The sequence below is a fragment of the Rattus rattus genome, chromosome 2, assembly GCF_011064425.1.
Source record: "Rattus rattus isolate New Zealand chromosome 2, Rrattus_CSIRO_v1, whole genome shotgun sequence".
NCBI classification, from domain to species: Eukaryota; Metazoa; Chordata; class Mammalia; order Rodentia; family Muridae; genus Rattus; species Rattus rattus.
Window position 1 is genome coordinate 229,236,712 of NC_046155.1, and position 21,105 is coordinate 229,257,816.

At 42.3% G+C, this 21,105-nt stretch overlaps 2 protein-coding genes across 2 annotated transcripts in view; one reads left to right on the plus strand and one right to left on the minus strand.

Moving 5' to 3' along the window:
* The window catches only part of Ppil4 (peptidylprolyl isomerase like 4), a 32,307-nt gene extending 21,824 nt beyond the window's left edge, over positions 1 to 10,483 (minus strand). The window contains exons 1-7 of the mRNA XM_032894999.1: positions 10,352 to 10,483; positions 6,384 to 6,451; positions 6,235 to 6,299; positions 4,261 to 4,378; positions 3,595 to 3,737; positions 2,461 to 2,557; positions 1,543 to 1,659 (exon numbers count right to left, since the gene is read on the minus strand). Coding sequence (XP_032750890.1) covers positions 1,543 to 1,659; positions 2,461 to 2,557; positions 3,595 to 3,737; positions 4,261 to 4,378; positions 6,235 to 6,299; positions 6,384 to 6,451; positions 10,352 to 10,421 — 678 coding nt within the window. The 5' untranslated portion in view covers positions 10,422 to 10,483. The remainder of the gene's footprint in view (positions 1 to 1,542; positions 1,660 to 2,460; positions 2,558 to 3,594; positions 3,738 to 4,260; positions 4,379 to 6,234; positions 6,300 to 6,383; positions 6,452 to 10,351) is intronic.
* A 7,826-nt stretch (positions 10,484 to 18,309) lies between these two features.
* LOC116894710 (40S ribosomal protein S20-like) lies at positions 18,310 to 18,669 on the plus strand. Its single transcript, XM_032896405.1, has one exon. It carries the CDS (start codon positions 18,310 to 18,312, stop codon positions 18,667 to 18,669), a length of 360 nt encoding a protein of 119 aa, XP_032752296.1.
* The last annotated feature ends 2,436 nt before the right edge of the window (positions 18,670 to 21,105 follow it).

Genomic DNA, 21,105 nt, shown 5'->3' on the forward strand with positions numbered 1-21,105 from the left:
AACATGTTTACTCCATACGTCGTCAAGCAATATAATATTTGGTTTTGCTTTGGTAATACCCAATTCTTTCCAGACTGCTTTCCAATATGGAACCACATCCTCTCAACTTCAGGCCTTTTACTTTCTCCAAACTAAAGTCCAGATCAAAGTCAGCTGCTATAGCAAAGAGCACACTGGAGTGTGTTGGGCACACTTCCTACTAGGGAGACTACAGAGGGCACAGTGGGGTGACATGATGATGTACTGCCCACAAGCATTTTGAGGGCAACACTATTCCGTATATGTATATCTGAAAACTGAGATGACCACGTAAAGAATTGCACTGAATAAACACAGCAGAAAGACAATCTTGGGATTCAGAGTCAGAGCCATGAATCTGCTCAATGTTTCTACGGCCTGCTAATGGCAAGAGCAGCCTATTAGCTATGCCCACATCTAGCCAGCATCCGAGATGCTAGGCAGGCTGATGGGTCTGGAAAAGACTAGCTTGGGCAGTGGCACAGTAGCACCCTGTCTTGACCAAGGAGAAGAAAACAAATCAATAGAAATCCATAAATGAGACAAAGGAAGCCAAGTACATTAGTGGGAAAGATGGAGGAGGCGGAAGCGATGGCTCTGTAGCTGGGACAGCTGGGAGCACGCGCTGCTCTTTCCGTTCCTCAGCTCTGCCTAATGAACATAGGAGGCTCACAAACCGTCTGGAACTGCAGCTCACGAGGACCTGACACAGCTGCCTCCGTGGGCACCTGTGCCAACCAAATTCATACACAAGCACACACATATACACATAAGTAACTGGGCTGATACAGGTAGCCAAAGAAATGTGATTCAGTGTAGGGAAGTAAATGATTTATCAGCCAAAACAAAATTTTCTCTACTATACATAAAAATGTAGTCTAATTAAACAATGTTCATATAAATATATATATAAATATATAAATAGTAAACTAAAATTCAAGTAAGGTATAAATTAGATAACCATCTCCCATTTTTAAAACTTTTTTATTTGTGTGTGTGTGTGTGTGTGTTGTGTGTGTGTGTGTGTGTGTGTGTTGTGTGTGGGCATGTGCATGCCATGGTATACAGAGGTCAGAGGAAAGTAACAGGAATGGGCTCTATCCTTTCACCGTGTGGGTTCTGGTGATCCAACTCAGGTTATCAGGTACCACAGCAAGGGCCTTTACCCACCCCCTCACCTCAGCCCTTCTCTTTTTAAAACAACACTCAGAAATTTATGGAAAAACAGAAACAATCTATTTTCGTGTTACTGTGTCCTACAAAACGTAATCCACGCAGAGCGGTGGTGCACATGTCTTTGACCCCAGCATTTGAGAGGCAAAGGCAGGTAGATGTCTGAGTATCCTGGTTCATAGAGTGAGCTTCAGGACAGACTGCTATACAGAGAAACCCTGACTCGAAAAACAAACAAGTAACCCAGGAAAAACAATCTCGCTAAATTTTTATTAGTTTACTATCACAAAAACAGATAAACTCAATATGTGTTATGTAAGTTACATAACTATTTGTCCAAAATTATCTTACCATCTCTAAAAGAATAGCTTGAGTTTTAGCCTCTTTTTCTGCCTTTATTTCTTCTACTTCTTCAGCTGATCTTCCTTTGAAGTCATCAATTTCTTCATCTGCTCCTATTCGACCACTCTGTAATACAGAAGTTAAAAATTTGAGAATCATGGAAGACAAAACATGTTTTACTCTTAGCTTATCAAACATAGAAGAATAAAAATTTACAAATATCTGGCATTCATTTAAATTAATTCCATAATATTTGCCAAACTTAGCTTTGGAGTGATTATAAAATCAAAAGAAATATTTATATAGATACTATTATCCAACTAAGTATTCAGTAGAACAGATACATAATTTTAGAATTAAATACCAAACTCAACCATAAGTTCAGCTTTGAGAAAGCCTAGTAAATTTAAACTTCAAATGCCTGCAAGAATTGTTCTCTGCAGTCCACAGAAATGGCTAGGCCTAGCCTGGCTCCACAATATCCCCACCGAAAGAGTGTCTTACAAGATAGTCATCCACTTTGACCCTGAGGGTATTCTCCTAGATAGAGTGAGATAGAGAAGCTTTCAAGGCACTGTTTATATAAAGTTTCAGAACTGAGACTCCTGACAGAATAGAAACTACAGAGAGAAATTAAGGAAATGAGACAGCATCAAAAGAAAAAAATCTCTATGGGTGAGAAAGAAATCCTAAACTTGTTCTTGTGTAGCAGATCAAACAATATAAGCTATAGAAAGAAATATTTTAATACACTGTACAAGAAGGTGCTACTAGCTGGGGAGTGGTGAACTCCTTTTATCCTACCATGAGAAAAGGCAGGCAGATCTCTCTGAATTTGAGGCCAGCCTGGTCTACATAGGAAAACTGTAAGCCTGCCAGAGCTACACAGAGAGAAGAAACGGACAACACCACCAAGGTGCCACTTACATCTAATTGCTCCTTCGTAGGTTCTGGTGATCGATCAGGAATTAATAAATCAGGAGGGTCATCAAAGGGGTCATCTAAAATCACTGTATGATTTATCCTTACAAAACAAATCCAAGTCAAGTGTTACGTTTATTTCAGAATCCATACTTTCTTCATAGACTCTAGCATATAAGTATTTCTACTGCCCACAGAGCTCAGGCACTACTGACCTACAGTATACGTTTATAGTGAGCAGCACTGTTTTCCCTTTGACATTGGTGCTCTGCATGACTTATGATGTAAAGTGTGCCTGGCACCTGGAATCCCTCCCCAGCACTCAGGAGGTTGAGGGAAGAGACTCTCTAGTCTGAGGTTAGCCTGAGCTAGAGAGTAAGTTCCAGGAAAGCTGGGCTACAGAGTGAGGCTGTCTCAAAACACACCATGAAAAACAAACAGGGAAAGAAAAGAGTGAATGCCTAAACCCTGCTACTTGTACCCTATTTAAAAAAAAAAAAAAAAAAAAAACTGCCTTAAAAAATAAACTGGAGCAAGAGTAATTCTAACCAATATAACAATTAGTACAAAAGAAAAATAAAAACGTTCCTTTTCACAAGGATTCTAATGCCCTCATATTAATTCACATTTTGAATCATTAACTAGTTGTGATGGTTAATTTCCATTGTTAACGTGGCAGAATCTGGACACTCCTGGAAAGGGAGCCTAGACTAAAGTGGTCTGAGGGAATGCCTGTGAAGGATTGGCTGAACACAGCTGATGGGAAGACCGTCTCACAGGCTGGGCCCTGGACTGACTGAGGAGGAGGGAGCTGTGCACAAGCCACACCTCGCCCTGCCTTGCCTCCCCTCGCTCTGCCTCATCACTGTGAGTGCGGTATAACCAGCTGCCTCAAGTGTCATTTCAACTACTCTACTGACTGCAGCCCAAAGCTGTGAGCTGAAGTAAACCCTTTCCTCCTCGAGTAATTCCTTATGTCAGAGTAATTAATTTCCTTATGTCAGAGTAATTCATTACAGAAAAATAAAAACTGAGATATTAGTCCTATGTGCAGAAATCTACTCATTCATGTCAGTACATGTGCAATAATACCACAGTGTTAAAACATTCTAGATATTAAGAAAATAAAGCTAACCACACCTGATATCTTGATATGGTACAAAATCCTTGTCGACAAAGGTCTCATTGATTTTCTTAACTATGTCCATGCCTTCTGTCACTTCACCAAATACTGTATGAACACCATCAAGGTAATCTAAATTTTCTCCTGTAGTAATAAGAAACTACACCAAAAGACACATAATAAATATTTGAAAGCATATATAACTCTGAAATCACTTAGAACTATAAAAAAAAACCAAAAAACCCAAGACTCTAGATTTACTGTATCAATTCTTGTATACTTATTTTTTAAAACTAAATAAAAAACAGAGATTATGTTTATATCAACAGGTACAGAGATATTCCCCTGATAGTTTAAAATACTTCAACAAGACAGGCGGCACAACGCGTGTATACAGTGCCCACAGAAGCCAGAAGAGGCCATCAGATGGAGTCCCAAAGCATTGTGAGCCATCCTGTGGGTGCTGGGAATCAAGTTAGAAACTCTGGAAGAAGAGCTCGTGCTTTTAACCACTGAGCCATCTGCCCCGCCCTAACCCTGCCCTTTAATGTGGAAAAGAAATAATTTGACATTTCCCCTAAAAAATGTCCTTAATACATTTTCTCATTACTGAATAAATTACTTTAAAAAAGGTAACTTCATAGGCTCCATCCAGCAAAGCTCATCTCCATCCATGTCCTAACCTGAGATCCATGTTGATCACTGCCATTGTTCACCATGGACACAGTGCCTTTCTTCTTGTGCTTAATCCTTGGTACTTTTTCTGCCTCAAAAAAGCTTGCTTGATCACCATACAGTTGCCTGAAAGTATAAAGTTATAAAACTTCAATACCCCCAAAATTTAATACAGAGGTATCGCAACAGTATGACTGTGTCTTTATAAATGTCCCAGTGATCCAAATACCCCTTCTTCTTCTTTATAGGCAGGCATTCTGGGAACTTAGGGAACCAGTGTAGAATTTGAGGTATTTTAATGTGATGATTGAACCACCACTGACTGGAGGATTTAACAAGTTTGAAACCAGGTTGGGGATTTAGCTCAGCGGTAGAGCGCTTGCCTAGGAAGCGCAAGGCCCTGGGTTGGTCCCCAGCTCGAAAAAAAAAAAAAAAAAAAAAACAAGTTTGAAACCAACCTGGGCAACACAATGAGTTCTAGGACAGCATGGACTAGAGTGAGATTCTGACTCATGAACCCAAATCAATAATAACTGAGATGGGGGTGATGATGCACACCTATAATCTAACACTGAGGAGGCTAAGGCATAAGAACCTTCAGTCTGGCGAGGCAGTGGTGGTACACACCTTTACTCCCAACACTTGAGAAGCAGAGGAAGGCAGATCCCTGAGTCCAAAACCAGCCAGGTGTACAGAATGAGTTCCAGGCCAGCCAGGAATAGAGAGACATTCTTTCTCAAAAAAAAAAAAAAAAACCAAAAACCAAAACAAAACCTAAGTCTGAGCCCAGCCTAAGCTACATGGTGAGTTCCAGATTAACCTGGGCTACAGAATAAGATACCACTTCAAAAATAACCAATAAAAAATAAATAAAGATAGAGGACAGGGATAGAGCTCAATTGGTACAATGTACACTTAGTATACACAAACTGTATGTTCAATTGCCAACTGTAAAACTAGGTGTAATGGTGTATGCCTCGAATCTCAGTATAAGGAAAATGGAGGCAGGAGGATCAGTTCAAGCCCATTCTCAGCTTGGTACAGACTGAGTTCAAGATCAACCTGGGTTACATGAAATCCTGTCTCTAAACACACACACATACTCACAGTCCTGCCTCGTTGCTCTTTTATCAACTTGACACAAGCTAGAGTTAGTTATCTGGGAAGAGGAGCCTCAATTAAGAAAATGGTTCCAGGGGTTGGGGATTTGGCTCAGTGGTAGAGCCCTTGCCTAGGAAGCACAAGGTCCTGGGTTCGGTCCCCAGCCCCGAAAAAAAGAAAAAGAAAAAAAAAGAAAATGGTTCCATCAGATCGCCTATAGGCAAGTATATAGGACATTTTCTTGATAAATGATTTGTGTAAGAGGGTTAGAGAGATGGCTCTTCCAGAGGTCCTGAGTTCAATTCCCAGCAACCACATGGTGGCTCACAACCATCTGTAATGAGATCCAATGCCCTCTTCTGGTGTGTCTGATGACAGCTACAATGTACTCATATAAATAAAATAAGTCTTTAAAAAAAAAAGTGGGGGGCTGGAGAGATGGCTCAGTGGCTAAGAGCACTGACTGTTCTTCCAGGGGTCCTGAGTTCAAATCCCAGCAACCACAGGGTGGCTCACAACCATCTGTAATGAGATCTGATGCCCTGTTCTGGTGTGTCTGATGACAGCTACAGTGTACTCATATATGTGAAATAAATCTTTAAAAAAAAAAGTGGGCCTAACCACACAGGGTCAGTGCCACCTTGGCAAGTAGTTCCGGGCTGTACAAGAAAGCATACTGAGCAAGCTGTGTAGAGCAAGCCAGGAAGAAGTGTTCATCATGGCTTCTGCTTCAGTTCCTGCCTTAAGTTCCTGTCCTGACTTCCTTTGGTAATAAAGTGTTACTTGAAAGAAATAAGCCCTCTCCTTTCCAAATTTCTTTTGACCATAGATTTTATCGCAGCAGTAGAAACTCTAATTTAAATGCATGCATAGGAACTTACCCAAATATAGACTCTCCTCCACGGCCAGTCCCTGTGGGATCTCCTGTTTGTATGATAAAGTCCCGCTATAATATACAAAATTCTCTGTTAGTTCACACTTGCTACATGTTTCCAATAACAGAGAGCACGACTACTACCTACTAACTCACCTGTACATTGTGAATGAGGCAGTAGTTGTAATATTTTATTTTGCACAGCTTCAAAAAATTCAAGCAAGCTAAAAAGAAAGTAAAAATTAGATTATAGGAAAGCAAAAAGCAGTTTTAGACTAATTAGTAACAGCATAATTAGAACAATTTAATCTAAACTTTTATTAAAAAAGTTCTGTGAGCTGGACTTGTTCATCACTAGGGACAGGCTCTGAGTGTTCCCAGCCTCACCCTGCCTCTAGTTCACTCTCCCTGCTTGGTGTGCTCTGCTAAAAATGTGATCTCACATCTGCCTAATCCAGCCGAAAGCTGCCATTCCTGCCCCACCATTATGAACTGTCCCTCTGAAACCATAATCCAAAACAAACGCTTCCATAAGTCACTTTCTGGTGTCGGTGTTTTATCACACCAACAGAAGAGTAACTAATACAGCCTTCTAGATGTTTGACAATGGCATCACAAACATCACTAATTATGGTTCATGTCCTTGAAGAACTCATAGATGCATGCTAACAAGTTCTTAAGGCACTAAGAAACCACAAAGAAAATAAAATACATAAGGCTCCCTGCCCTCCATAAATTTCTATTTATGGAACTAGGGTCATAACCAGGTATGATGGCATATGCCTGAGATGAATCAGAACCATGAATTTAAACTAGTGTGGGATATACAATAAGACAGTCTCAAAAACAGAAAGAAAAAAAATACAACAAAGGTCCTCACAACTAACATGAAATAATGACATTAGGTATTTCTAATAATACTGTCTATGTTATTTAAGTAGCTATATATACATAACTATCACACACACACACACACACTTTAGTTTCATGAGACAGGGTTTCTCTATGTAGCTCTGGCTGTCCTAGAACTCCCTCTGTAGATCAGTAACTGTCTTAAACTTAGAGATCAGACTGCTTCTACTTTAAGTGCTGGGATTGAAGGTATATACCACTGCCCCCAACTCTGTAAAATGATTTTTTTAAGGTAGTTTTAAAATGCTACAAAGGGTTCAAAAGAAAAAAAATGTTTGTAGCTAGGGAAGCTAGAAGACTATATGGAGTTAAGGTAGAGATTAAAAGAATTCGATTGTATCATATCAACATTATATGTACCAATTAAAAATATATATCTAGGGGTTGGGGATTTAGCTCAGTGGTAAAGCGCTTGCCTAGCAAGCGCAAGGCCCTGGGTTCAGTCCCCAGCTCCGAAAAAAAGAAAAAAGAAAAAAAAAATATATATATATATCTAAAAAGAGAACCTGGAGACTGGTGAGTTGGCTCAATGGATAAGGGAGCTTACTGTCATGCTTGACCTGCATTTGACTTCTGAAACCCACATGGTAAAAGGAAAACAGGCTCCCAGGTTGTCCTCCTATCTCTACAGGAGTGCCTTGGCACTCGAGTGCACACACACGCACATGCACTGAGCAATGGAGGGAAAGGGACAAGGGGGGTGGGGAAGAGTGTGTGTTTTTACAAAGATGAAAGGGGCCAGGCACTGGTGGCACATGCTTTTAATCCTAGCACTCAGGAGGCAAAAACAGGCTGACCTTTGTGAGTTCAAGGCCAGCCTGGTTCACATGGTGAGCTCCAGGACAGCCAGGACTGTCAGAGAGTAAAAAGTGAAAAAGATGGGGTTGGGGGACACAGCTCAACACTAGTGTTTAGCATGCAAGAGGGGCCTGGTTAGATTCTTAGACACGCACCACCATGCCTGGCTCCAGTTATACTACTCTTTTGTTAGTTACTTTTACAGATAAATACTGAAGTAATTTTAGATCAACTAAATCCATGGAGGTGAATGGTGGAAATTAAACAAGATTAGCTATGTGTTGGCAACTTGTCATAAAGTTGGTCATGGAGACTTAAGACTTCATTCACTCATTATCTTTACTTCTATTTGCTTGCATTTTTAAAAGTAAAAAAAGAATCTGGATATGCTTACTTTTGCTTGGTAAGTAGGTATACATATAACTAGATGCCTAGTCATTCTCATTTAATATATACACACAAGTAGATGTCTTTGGTGTCCCAAGCTTTCCTTGCAGAACCCCGGCTTGTTAATAATGTGTGATAACTCTCCATTTCAGAAGTGCACAACTCTGTGGGAAGGGGTCCATTCATTATAAAGTGCTGCTCTACATACAGTCAGAGGAGCTTACGAGAAAAAGTACAAAATCAAGATATAACAATACAGTTCCAGCCAGGTGGTGGTGGTGGCAGCAGTGCACACCTTTACTCTGCTTTGGGAAGCAGAGGTAGGCAGACCTCTGTGAGTTTGAGGCTACTCTGGCCTACAGAGTGAATTTCAGGACAGCCAGGGCTCTGTTACACAAAAACAAAACAAAAATCAACCCAGTACAGTTCCATAGAGCGTCCTTTGAGCCTTCAGATGCAGTCGCCCTTAAGCATCCAAGCTTATCACAGTAACAGAAGGCAGCTGAGCATTCTCTACCACTTGACAGAGTATTGAGTAAAAATGCACTCCTCACTGTACCAAACCACTAGTATATGTTCTCAGAGTGGAAGATGCTATACGAGGCTTTCCTCCTCCTCTTCCTCTTCCCCTTCCTCATCTCCTCCCTCAAGACATGGTCTCTCTTTGTAGCCCTGGATGTCCTGAAACTCACCCTGTAGGCCAGGCTGGCCTCTAACTCAGGGATCCACCTACTTCTGCCTCCTTTTGCTGGGATTAAAGGCATACACCACTGCCCAGCTTGTATCAGGTTCTTAAGATAATGGAGATATTAAGGTACAGTTCCTGCTCTCCTTGCAGCACATCACTGGGAAGAGACAATCATGCACATAGTTCCAGGACAGTAAGTTCAGGTTCTAATAAAATGAGTGCTGCTGTGATTTATAAAACCCTTGCACACAGAACAGAAGAAACACTAACTGTAGCTGATCTTTATTTGAGCTCATGCTTTATTTGAGCTCTTCTTATATTTATATATAGTCAGGAGACTCTCAGGAGGACAGGAGTGAAGAGGAGTGTGGGTATTGGCAACAGTAAAAATATAGAAGGCTGCAACAGGAAGTAAAGTGTTTGTGGGGGAGGGGACGGACAGTTGAGCGTGGGAGAAGGTGCACATGCCAGCAGGCACTCCCTGTGCAGTACTGCAGCTCCTTTCTCTCTCTGGTAATGTCTGCATTCCACAAGGGAAGGATGCTGATTGTAGCTAATCTTTCCTAGTTTCCTGATTCTCCCAACGGATACATTCTCCACACAGCTGACTATTATTTCTCCAAGGCAAGTGTGCCATGCTAGAATCCTGCTCCAGAAGCCTTCAAAGTCTGTGACAATCAACACGGCACTGAGGACCTGGCCTACCAGTATTCTGGCCCAAATGGAAGCTGTTTCACTCCACATACCAATTCGTTCCAGCCATGCCAGATTTCTTGTTATTACCCGGAAAACTTCAAAGAAACTGCTAAGAAAACCTTACCTGCCACTCATTTCTGAAGAAACCTAGGTTTCTTATATGGCTTCTTCCCACCTCTCTGTTTTCCATAGAAATGTGCACATTCTTCTTTTAGGACTCTAAGTTAAAATTGGATCCTGTTTCGTTCTTCCTCAATGGACAGTCAGATGCCTGGCGCCTTGCTGACCAGCCACACAGGCAGACACCAGGTGTCATATAACCAGGAAGAATGCAACGGCCACCTTCCCGAAAACCAGACGCATCCTACCTGCTTTCATCACGACAAATGATGTTATGTCAAGCCGTATTTAACCCTTTTTCTTTCACGAGTAAAGAAAGTACATCATAGCCACGAAAGCTATGGGCACCTCACCCAGACCCACACGCCAAAGTCCTTCAAAAGGGACTAGAGAACGAGTTTTACTTAAACACACAAGGTCCTCTATGAAACACAGCACAACACACACACACACACACACACACACACACACACACACACAATGACTCACGGCCCCGCCAGGTCGCGAAGGCCGCAGGCCTCACCACGAGGACGCTCTTCGGTGTACAAGTCGATGACCACGTCGCCCAGAGTGGTCTCCAAGAGAACCGCCATGGCGCCGGCTTCTCCGCAGGAACAAACACCCCGGCAATGACAGGCGCAGGCGCAGCCAGCGCGCATCTACGCTTTACGTCACGATGTGTGCGACGACTACTGGCATCATCCGCAGGCGCCGACGCCCTCCTTGGAGGCTCAACTTCCGGCAGCCTGGTGGGCGGGTTATTTAGCCCGGCCGCTGATATCTGGTGCTGGCTGTATTATAGCTGTGGAGGCGGGTTAAAGACTCTCCTTCACTCTCGGTGACCCGTATAAAGGCCTGTATCTCAACAGGGCCATTCCATAGGAATAACGTAGCCATCTGAGAGCTGGGAGACCTCCAAGCCCGCGGCGCATTCTCCCCCCGCCTTTGTAAGAAGTTGCCCTAGGGTTTTCATAGTCCCCATCAAAAAACGCCAGGCCGAAGGCATCGGTTGCGGCCTAACAAGCTTTGGTTTGGGGGTTTTTCTTGTTGTTGATTATTTTAAACATGCTAGTGTGTAGATCAGGACTGTACATGGTTTAACAGCATAGTTTTTGTGCAACAAATTAGAATACAAAGGATTCAGTCTTCGACTACATATGTGTGTGTATAAAATGCATATATATGCATTAAAAACTACCGGTTATTTGGATGCTGATAACATGTTTCCATGTTTTAATACACTCTTTTCTTTTTTTTTGCTTTTTTTTTTTTTTTTTTTTTTTTTTTGGTTTTTTTTTCGAGCTGGGGACCGAACCCAGGGCCTTGCGCTTCCTAGGCAAGCACTCTACCACTGAGCTAAATCCCCAACCCCGCAATACACTCTTTTCTAATCAGGCATATTATTCACTTTTAAGTCGTTTTAATGTGTACTTGTGAAGATCAGAGATATGATATGACAGATCATAGGCATAGCCAGAAAGTTGAGGAGAAAGGACTTTTTAAAGATAAAGTTTTTAAAAATTGATATTTGGAGCAATTCCATGGCAAGAAGTGTTCACCAAGGATGTATATTCCTAATACTCCAAGGAAATTGGGAAACAGAAGATGGTAAAGCGAAATGAATTTATTTACAGCCTGGCCCCATTTAGAAGGGTCTAATCCAAAACCCTGCACCTGTTTACCAACTTCTAGTTTAGAAAAACACAGGAGAAGAGCTAGAACACATGTAGTGTTAACTTTGCAGGAGGTTAGTAACTCGCTGGACTGATTTGTTCCCCTTACCGATGAAGCCCTCTTGAATAAAATAAATCTCTCTTCTCTGCTTCTCATTTTTATTTATGTCTTGCATTGGCATAGTTTGGATGGATGACTGAGCCTTTCTGGTTTGAACTGGAAGAAAACAAGATTATCCTCAAATAAATTTGAATAGCAGTACAGCAATTGCCTTGCATGTGTTAGTCCCTTGTTTCAAACCCTGGTACCATAGTTTAGATCTGGTGTTGCTAAAATTAATTAATTAATTAATTAATTAATTAATTAACAAAATAAATATTTCAACTCCATGAGGTATTTAAAAGAAAAATGAAAGCCTGTGTCCATATCCTTTACTTTGGTTGACAGTACTGAGATCCTAAGGGACTCTTGGAACAGAAGAGATTCTCAGGAGAGATACCCCTCAATGAGGGCAAATATAATAGCCAAGCCAAGACAGTAGGACAGGAGTGGTAATTCTGTGAGAATAAGATCGTCTCAGGCTAAGAAGATGGTTCAGTGGCTAAAAACATTTTACCACCCCAAGGCTTATGGTCTAAGTTTGAATCTCAGGAACCCACAAGTTAGAACAGAACCAACTCCCAAATGCTACCCTCTGACCTCCACATGCACACCATATCCATGCATGCTCACACACATTTTTTTAAAGGGACTTTTTTGGGAAGTGGAGAGATGCATTTGCGGATGTTAACACCGGCTGCTCTTCCTTCCAAAGGACCCAATTCAACACCTACCATGTCCATGGCTGCTCACAATCGTCTATAATTCCAGTCTCAAGGGATCACACACCCTCTTCTGGTCTCTATGGGTACTGCATGCTGGTGCACAGGCATACATGTAGATGAAACACTCATCTACATAAAATAAAAATAATTTTCTAAAAGTTTCTCAAAGATGGCACACTAATGACTTCTGTGGGGAAGTGGCTGGAGATGTACCTCAGTTGGTTTCAACACTTGCCTAACATGGATGCAGCCCAGGATAATGTTCCCAGCACCATACAAATGAGGAATAATAATAGTGCACGTCTGTAATCTCAACACTCAAGTTGCGGAAACAGGAGAATCAGTTAAGGATCATAATCACCATGAAGCGAGAAAAAGCAAACCTGGGATGCATGAGGCCCTGCCTCAAAAGCAAACATTTGAGTCAGATCTGTGTAGCTAGCACTCAGTGAACTGAAAACCTGTTAGGAACTAAAGTAAACGTAAGAACCTACATACAGACTCTTAGTGGCGTACAAGACGGTGGGAACAGCTACACAGAGGCAGGGTTAACCTTTGCAACCAGTGTCCTGAAGGAATTGGCAGAGGTGTGACAAGACCTGGCAATCTGTCTGTGAACCGCTGCCCACTAACTAGGTCAGTGCTGGTAATGTGATCACCCTAAGGAATATTCCCATTGCAGAGGAATGTGCAAGCTGTAAACAGAATTCTAGGACTGAGGAATGGAATGTAAGAGAATCCAGATGAGAGTCAACAACCAATCTAGGCTCTTTTTATGTCCTACATTTCAGTCCGGCTCTCTCTCCCTCCACACCTACACTGTTTAATGTCCATGCCGTTTTAGGAAGGCAGCTTTTCCCTGCTCTTCCTGCCCTCTATGCCTGCCCTCAGCCCTGCTCTCGTTTCCTTTCACTTTATCCTCTCCCAGTGAACACATTCTGGCCCGGTGTGCAGGGTCTCTGATCCTCAGTCTCCAGAGAGGCAGTGTTATTTGTGTTAACTGACAGCCTATCTTTTTTTTTTCTTTTTCTTTTTCTTTTTTTCAGAGCTGGGGACCGAACCCAGGGCCTTGCGTTTGCTAGGCAAGCGCTCTACCACTAAGCTAAATCCCCAACCCCCTGACAGCCTATCTTTACCTCTTTCTTGAATCTACTCCCTTCTCTTCCCCTACTCTTTCCTCTGTAGTCCCCTACTATTTATGTTCTCTTCCTCTTCATTGTCTCCATCACCTAATCTTACTGTATTTTTCTTCTTACTTTGGGCCACACGTACAGTAACTAATATATTAATCGTAAGTGTTTCTGCTCAGATGGAAGGTATGGTATCCGGGGACCAGAACCCATACAGTTCAGAGGGGGAAAGATCCCAATAAAAGGGCATCCTGAGACAGAGGACCTAGGAACCACACAGCTCTGAGGTGGGAGAGTGTCCCAGTGAAAGGGCATCCTGAGACACGAGAGCCCAGGAACCACCCAGCTCCAAGATGAAGCCTCCTCAGCAGAGGCATTGCGGCTCCCAGGGGAGGATATATATCCCCCAGTGAGCTGAGGAGCTCGGCCCCACTCCTTCGTTTCTCTGCTTCTTGGTGTCTTCTGATGAATCACTCCAGGCAGTAAATCCTGAAAGAGATTTATTGGAGAGTCCAGGATGTGGAGGAACAAATCCAGGGATGGCTGCCGCCTTCTGCTCCCAGGAGCAGACATCAGGGAATTAGACAAAAGGACTTGTCGGGGCAGAGGTTTCCAGATTGAGGATTGGTGGGTTTCCTGCTCAGGCACTGATAGGTTTTCTTCGCTTTCCCTACATGAGGCCCATGGGTAAGGGTGTGAAGTCCTTCCTGGATGCAGGTGGCTTTGGCTGAGGCTCCACCTCTGGAGCTGCTCTGGGAAATGGAGAGAAGTTACTGCCACTGTGGACGGCTCCTACGGGACAGCTCCTGCAGTGGTATTTCAGGAAGGCGGGAGGCTGAGGTAGGAAAGAAGGGATCGCCACCATGGACAGCTTCTGATGACAGCAGCAAGCTGATGTGTTGCTACTTTGATAGATGCTGACATTTTTGACAGATCCTCTGGGGACATTTTATGGTGGCCATAGGCTGGGGTGAGAAGGAAGGGCCAGCTGTAGCTTTGATGGATTTTGTGCTGCTTAGGATGACACCTTCGCTTCATTGGAAAGGATGTGTGTTGGCTGTTCACACCAACTCAAGTGGCAGTTAACTCCTTTTGTAAACGTTGTATAGTCTGTAAACTTTATAAATCTCCAAGGCAGGAAAGGCGCCAGCCCCAGGCCGGAGGATCTCCAGTGGCCAAGCTCCTGGTCCCCACAGGCTTCCCTAACAGCCCTGGCCCTAATGTTTTCTGTCAGCTTTAACATTCATTCCCAGCCCCAAGGTGGAAGAGTAGCTGAGCTTTGCCCTACCAAGAAAAAAAATCGCACCAATCCCTAAGCTCACTCAAGCTCAGGACTTGAAATCCCACGGATCCTTACCCTGGAAAGCTCTGACCCCTAAGAAATCCTATATAAGCCTCACTTTCCATTCAGTTTCTTACCCAAGCAGCATTTCTGTAGGGGAGGACTTTCCTTTCAGAACTGCAACACTTATGGTGTGTATACCTGTTTTCCACCCAGGAGGCAGGAAGTGGATGCTGTTAATAGCCTGGTGATCTGCTCTGTTTATAGGGCCATACCACACTATTATGTTTATCCCAGACTCTCATCTTTTCAGGCAACAGAACTCTCCTTAGAAGAGATATCACATGTACTTTATAGCCTAGTGACCTCTACACATCTGTAGGACTGAGAGGAAGCCAGATCCTAGGCACTCAAACTATAGAACCCACCTTCATGGTAGGGGTCACATGTACTTTTCAAAAGAGTTTCAGTGAAGTCACGCTCTAAGCTTTATTGTACACATGGAATTAACTGTCACCAGAAAACATTTTTTTCCTCAAATTATAACATATATACCTAAAACAAACTGTCTGGTATTAGACTATAGAAGTATGAGCCAACACCAGCTAACTACGTCATGTTGAACTGGATTCCCTTGTTCCTGCTTTTGTACTGTTTCTCTGCCAGCCATGACGTTTGCCAGAGCCCCACAAGTCTCTATGCAAAAAACACAGGTAAAGTGAAAAAGGCAGTATGGCTTCTCTCACCAGTGCCCAGAGTGTTGACATTGAGTGGGAATAGTTCAGAAGAAATTCCAAAGGATTCAAAGAGTGACGATATATGTGTTCAAAGACATGAGTGTGGACACGCATAATCCGAATGGATTTCAAGACAGTATACGGCTAAATGAGGAAAGGGACTTGATGTGTGAAAATGGAATTTAATAAAGAGAAGTCTGAAAAGAATTATAGCAAAAAGTGTCCCAAATGTGAGGAAAGAGACATACTCACACCAAATGGGATCAGAAAAGAAATCTGTACCATATTAAGGTTAAAACACTGAATATACAAAACGAAGGAAGCGTATCAAGAGCTTCAGGGGAGAAAAACACCAAGACACATGTAAAAGCAAGATCATTAGAATAATAGCTTAGTTTTCAACAGAAGCGTTAAAAGTCCCAAAGGTGCTTTTGGGATGTATTTCACGTTCTGAGAGACAACAGCTGCCAACCCAGACTACTGTACCGCAGAAAACTATCTTACGATGAGAGACAGGAACATTCCATCATTTAAAAAAAAAAAAAACAGGCTAATGGTATTTATGAACAAGAAGCCAGCCAGCCCTACAAAGCATACTAGGAGAGGAACCCTTGAGACTGTGGGGGAATGATATACACATAAAGAGAATACAGGAGAGAAAAGTAAAAGATGTTACAAGAGTAGATAAACAAATGAGGATCAAGGAAACAGACACTTCATAAAGACAACAAACTGGCAGGGATCAATACACCCCTTTCCTGAATATCCATGGTCTCAGTTCCCCAATCAAAAAGAGGAAGGCTTGCAGATTTGTGGTTTTTTTTTTAAAGCCAGATGGTAGTGGTCTACACCTTGAATCCCAGCATATCTCCTATTTGCTGCCTTCAAAATCCACAACTCCACCAAAGACAGAATTTGTCTTAGAACAAAAGGAGAAGGGAAAGATATTCAAAGGAAATGGAATTAGGAGAAACTAGACTTTACTATTCTAATATCTCACAAAATGAACTCCAATGAACTAATCAGAAGAGACAAAGGAAGTCACTTGTACTGATTATGGGAGCACTTCTTCTAGACATTACAATTCTAAACAAATGCACCAAACACACGAACCCAACTTCATAAAGCAAACACTGCTAGACACAGTCACAGACTTAGCCCGCTCTCCCCAATAGACAGGTTATATATATGAAAAAACTAGAAACACTGGAGTTAAATGACATCAAATGGATCAAATGGGCTTAACAGATTAGAATATCCATCCACACACCGCACAACACACTTCTCAGGGGCCTGTAAAACAATCTCTGAAATAGATTGGCCTACGTTAGGTCAAAAATCTGAACAAGTACAGAAAAATTGAGATCACGTTTTGTAATTCTATTTGACTATCATGGGATAAAAGCCAGAAAGCAACAGAAACTACAGAGAATCCATAAAGTAGATAGTGGATATGAATGCTAAAAAAAAAAAAAAAAAAAAAAAAAAAATTAAGGAGAAAATTAAATTTTAGCGTTGAATGAAAACAAGGATAGAATATATCAAAAGCTTATGGAATATAACAGACGCAGACTTAAGAGGGACGTCGGTATCACCCCTCCAAGGCTCAGGGACACTGGAGAAGTAGGGTGCAGAAGGGGTGAGGGGGCAGTGTGGAATGCTGTCTTCCAGGCATGAGGTGGCTGTGGCACTGCCGATCTCACAGCCCGAATGGTTATCTGTATGAGTTTGGGCCCATAAACACTCTGTCATCAAAAAGGAAGGGTCCACCTCTCCCTGAGGATTTATATGTAGTTAATGATTGATTGGAGAAAGAGACATTTCCTTCAGTGGTAATGTGCCCATGCCCTTGTAAACAAACTCACCCATGTCCGTGTAACAACCCTAACAAAACCCATCTGGAAGAGTTGCCAGTTGGGAAGAGGAGGGTTATTGGTGGGAAGGGATGGAGAGGATAATAGGGGGGGGAGAGTGACTGTGATTGAAATACATTGTGTACGGGTATGAAAGGTCGATTAGTGAAACTTGTGCATAATTAGTATGCACTAATGAAAACACTTTTAAAAAGCACCAGTGTAGCTGGTGGTGTAAAGTTGTGGGTTCTTTTGTATGTAGTGTATTTATGCTTCTTTTTGTATGTACGTCTTCTAGAATGCAAAGCTTAGAAAAATACTTGACAAAGACGGTGTCCCACAAACTAGAATTGTTAATGGTGCTAACGTTTTCTAGCCTTACGTTCATATACTCCTAATTGTACTGTGACTGCTATTTCATGTTTGTTGTTGTAGTTTTTGGGGCAGGATCACTACCATCTCTAAAAACTATTGTGTGTGTGTGTGTGTGTGTGTGTGTGTGTGTGTGTGTGTGGTGTCTTTCTGTTCTGTGTCTCTATGAGTGTACGCAAGTATCCATATCCAGAAGACAGTGTTGGATACCTTAGAGCTGGAGTTACAGGTAGCTATGTCAACTGCCTGATGCGAGTGTTGTAATCCAAAGTTCACCTCAAGATTGAGCAACAGTTTCTCTTAACTGCTAAGCTATATCCAAGTCATGACTAAAATCTTTAAGTAGCAACAGATGGGTCTAAGCATTCGAGAAATGCCTTTAAAATAACTGAAAACACCAGACATTGTTTACTACTAACTTGTCATGGCCTAGACTCCTCTGTCTTGAATCACCTTGGCTTCTAAAACAGCAGGATCTTGCAAGATAGGTCATCTTCGTCCTTTCTGAGACCTGGTGGTGCGTGCCGTGGCGCTTTGTCTGCTCTGTCCTGACTCACCACTGTTCGCTCCTGCTGAGGAACAAGTCGGTCAGGAAGCCGCGCCTCAGCCATGGCATTTAAAGATACCGGGAAGACTCCCGTGGAGCCCGAAGTGGTGATTCACTGGATTCGAATCACGCTCACCAGCCGCATCGTGAAGTCGCTGGAGAAGGTTTGTGCGGACTTGATCAGAGGCACAAAGGAGAAGAATCTGAAAGTGAAAGGACCGGTGCGCATGCCCACTAAGACACTGAGAATCACTACCAGAAAAACACCTTGCGCTGAAAGTTCCAAGACCTGGGATCGTTTCCAGATGAGAATTCACAAGCGACTCACTGACTTACACAGTCCTTCTGAGATTGTTAAGCAGATTACTTCCATCAGTATTGAGCCAGGAGTAGAGGCTGAAGTCACCATTGCAGATGCCTAAGTCAACTGTTTAAATAAATTGACTTACTTGTTAAATTAAAAAAAAAAAAAAGATAGGTCATCTTCTTGATGAGGACACTCTGGATCAGAAGTGATCGTCTTGTAGGAAGCAGAATAATACCCTCATGGGACGTGATGACAGCAATAAGGATTTCTTTGGTCCACTTTGCAAAACCAGAACTGAGACAGCATGACCAGCAGTGTTTATGCATCCTTTCCCTGTGTCCCGACTTTTCATCTGTATAAGTCCAAAGCTTGTTTCACTACCCTGAAAACTAGCATGGAGATCATTAGTCTCTTATTTTTTCTTCTTCCCAGTGCGGCCACACTGAATAAATATCCTTTCTTTGCTTTTCAAAATTGTCTCTTTCATCTGCTTTTTTGAAGACCAAACCTAGCTTTGGGGAGAGCTAGGAGGGTGTTGCAAGACTCCATGCTTTTTGGCCTGAAACTCCAGTTATTAAAAATAGTCACATATTATCATGACTTGCAACCATGTGTTAGATTGAGTGTTTTTCTTTGTATATTATCCCTGGCTGTCCTGGAACTCCCTCTGTAGACCAGGCTAGACTTCAACTCCTGGAGGTCCACCTGCCTCTGCTTCCTGAGTGCTAAGTTGTGAGGTTTAAATGTACAGAAAGAATTTAAACAAAATTACATAATACATGCTGACTGACAAAGACACTTCTCTTTAAAGCCTTATTATTTTGAGTATGTCTGGGTCAGTGTGTGCCATGGCACCCGTGTGTAGGTCTGAGGACAGTTTTACAGAGACAGTTTGTTCCTTCCACCTTTACATGGATTCTAGGTATCAAATTCAAGTCATCAGGCTTGGATGGCAAGCACGTTTGCCAGCTGAACCACTTCGCTGACCTTAACTAATAGTTCTATTAGTTAACTGTTTATATGAATATAGCATATCATCACCCGGTCTAATAAAATTTATTTTTAACCAGGCCTGGTGGTGCACACCTTTAATCTTAATACTTGAGAGGCAGAGACAGGCCCGCCTGGTCTACATAGAGTTCCAGGCCAGTTAAAGCTAAACAGAGGAGATCTCAACAAACAAATAAACAAACAAACAAACAAAAAACACCAAAACTTTTATTTTTAAACATATGGACAACAAGGTTCCAGTCAAAGCAGTTTTCAAATTTCTTAGAAAAGCTGAGCATGGTGTGCACATCTTTAATCTTAGCACTCAGGAGGTAGAGGCGGGTGGATCTCTGTGAGTTTAAGCCCAGACTGGTCTACAGAGGAATCTCCACCTCCGCCGGCGCGTTCTCTCTCTCTCTCTCTCTCTCTCTCTCTCTCTCTCTCTCTCTCTCTCTCTCTCTCTCTCTCTCTCACACACACACACACACACACACACACCCCATACACAAAAAAAGAACAACAAAAGCGCAGAAAAATGAGGTAAGATTTGATTGCCCATGACGAATCACCATGACCAAAGCAAGTCGGAGAGGAAAGGGTTTTTTTGGCTTGTGCCTTCCAAGTATAGTCCATTACTGAAGGGCCTTAAGACAGGGCGGGAACTTTGGAGGCAGGAGCTGATACAGAGGCCATTTGAAGGTGCTGTTTCCTGCTCTGCATGCTCAGACTGATTTCTTATAAAGCCCAGAACCATCCGCCCAGAGATGGCCCCTCCTACAATGGGCTGGCCCTTTCCCATCAATCAGGAATTTTAAAAGTGCCCTACAGCACAGCCCCATTTTATGGAAGCACTTTCTTCCCACCCCCACCCCCACCCCCCGCCCCTGGAAGCACTTTCTTAATTGAGGGTCCCTCCTCTTAGGTGACGTTAGCTTGTGTGAGGTTGACATAATACTATTTAACAACAAAAAAATGTGGTTTTGTTTCTTGTTCTCCCTCTTGTACTCTTCTGGGAATCTTTGGGAAGTTCAAAAATATGTAGTTGACTAACTCTGGAAAACACCAAGTAAAATATGTTGTACTGAAAGCCCTGTGACTCACTCTGTCCCAAAAATTGCAACCAGACACAGCACTCCCCAGATTTCTCTTTGGTGTCAAGCTTGCTTTGCATCACAGAAAACAGTAAACTCAAATTTTGATTGTGAAAATAGTAGAAATAACAGTGAAATAAGGTACTTAGGAGGCAGACAAATCCATATTTGGGTTCGAAGGTTATTATTAATGATCAATTAAAGGTGGATCCTGTGTCTTACATATTTTCATTTTCTAAGATGTTTCGAAATATTTTCTGCTTCAAATTATCAGAATGCCTCAAATGTGCACATAATCAGACTGGCTGGATATATTAGGTAAATTGAACCTTTGGATAAGTTTTGTGCTCAAATAAATCCAGTTGACGTGAGCTGATTCCAAAGAAGATCAAAGTACATACTGCCTTAATACTGGGTTTATTATTCATAGGCAACTGCCAAGTAAATTCTTGATTTTGCATATGAATGTG

Excerpts from the sequence above, each read along its gene's own strand:
- LOC116894710 (XM_032896405.1), top strand. The coding sequence starts at position 18,310 with ATGGCATTTAAAGATACCGGGAAGACTCCCGTGGAGCCCGAAGTGGTG.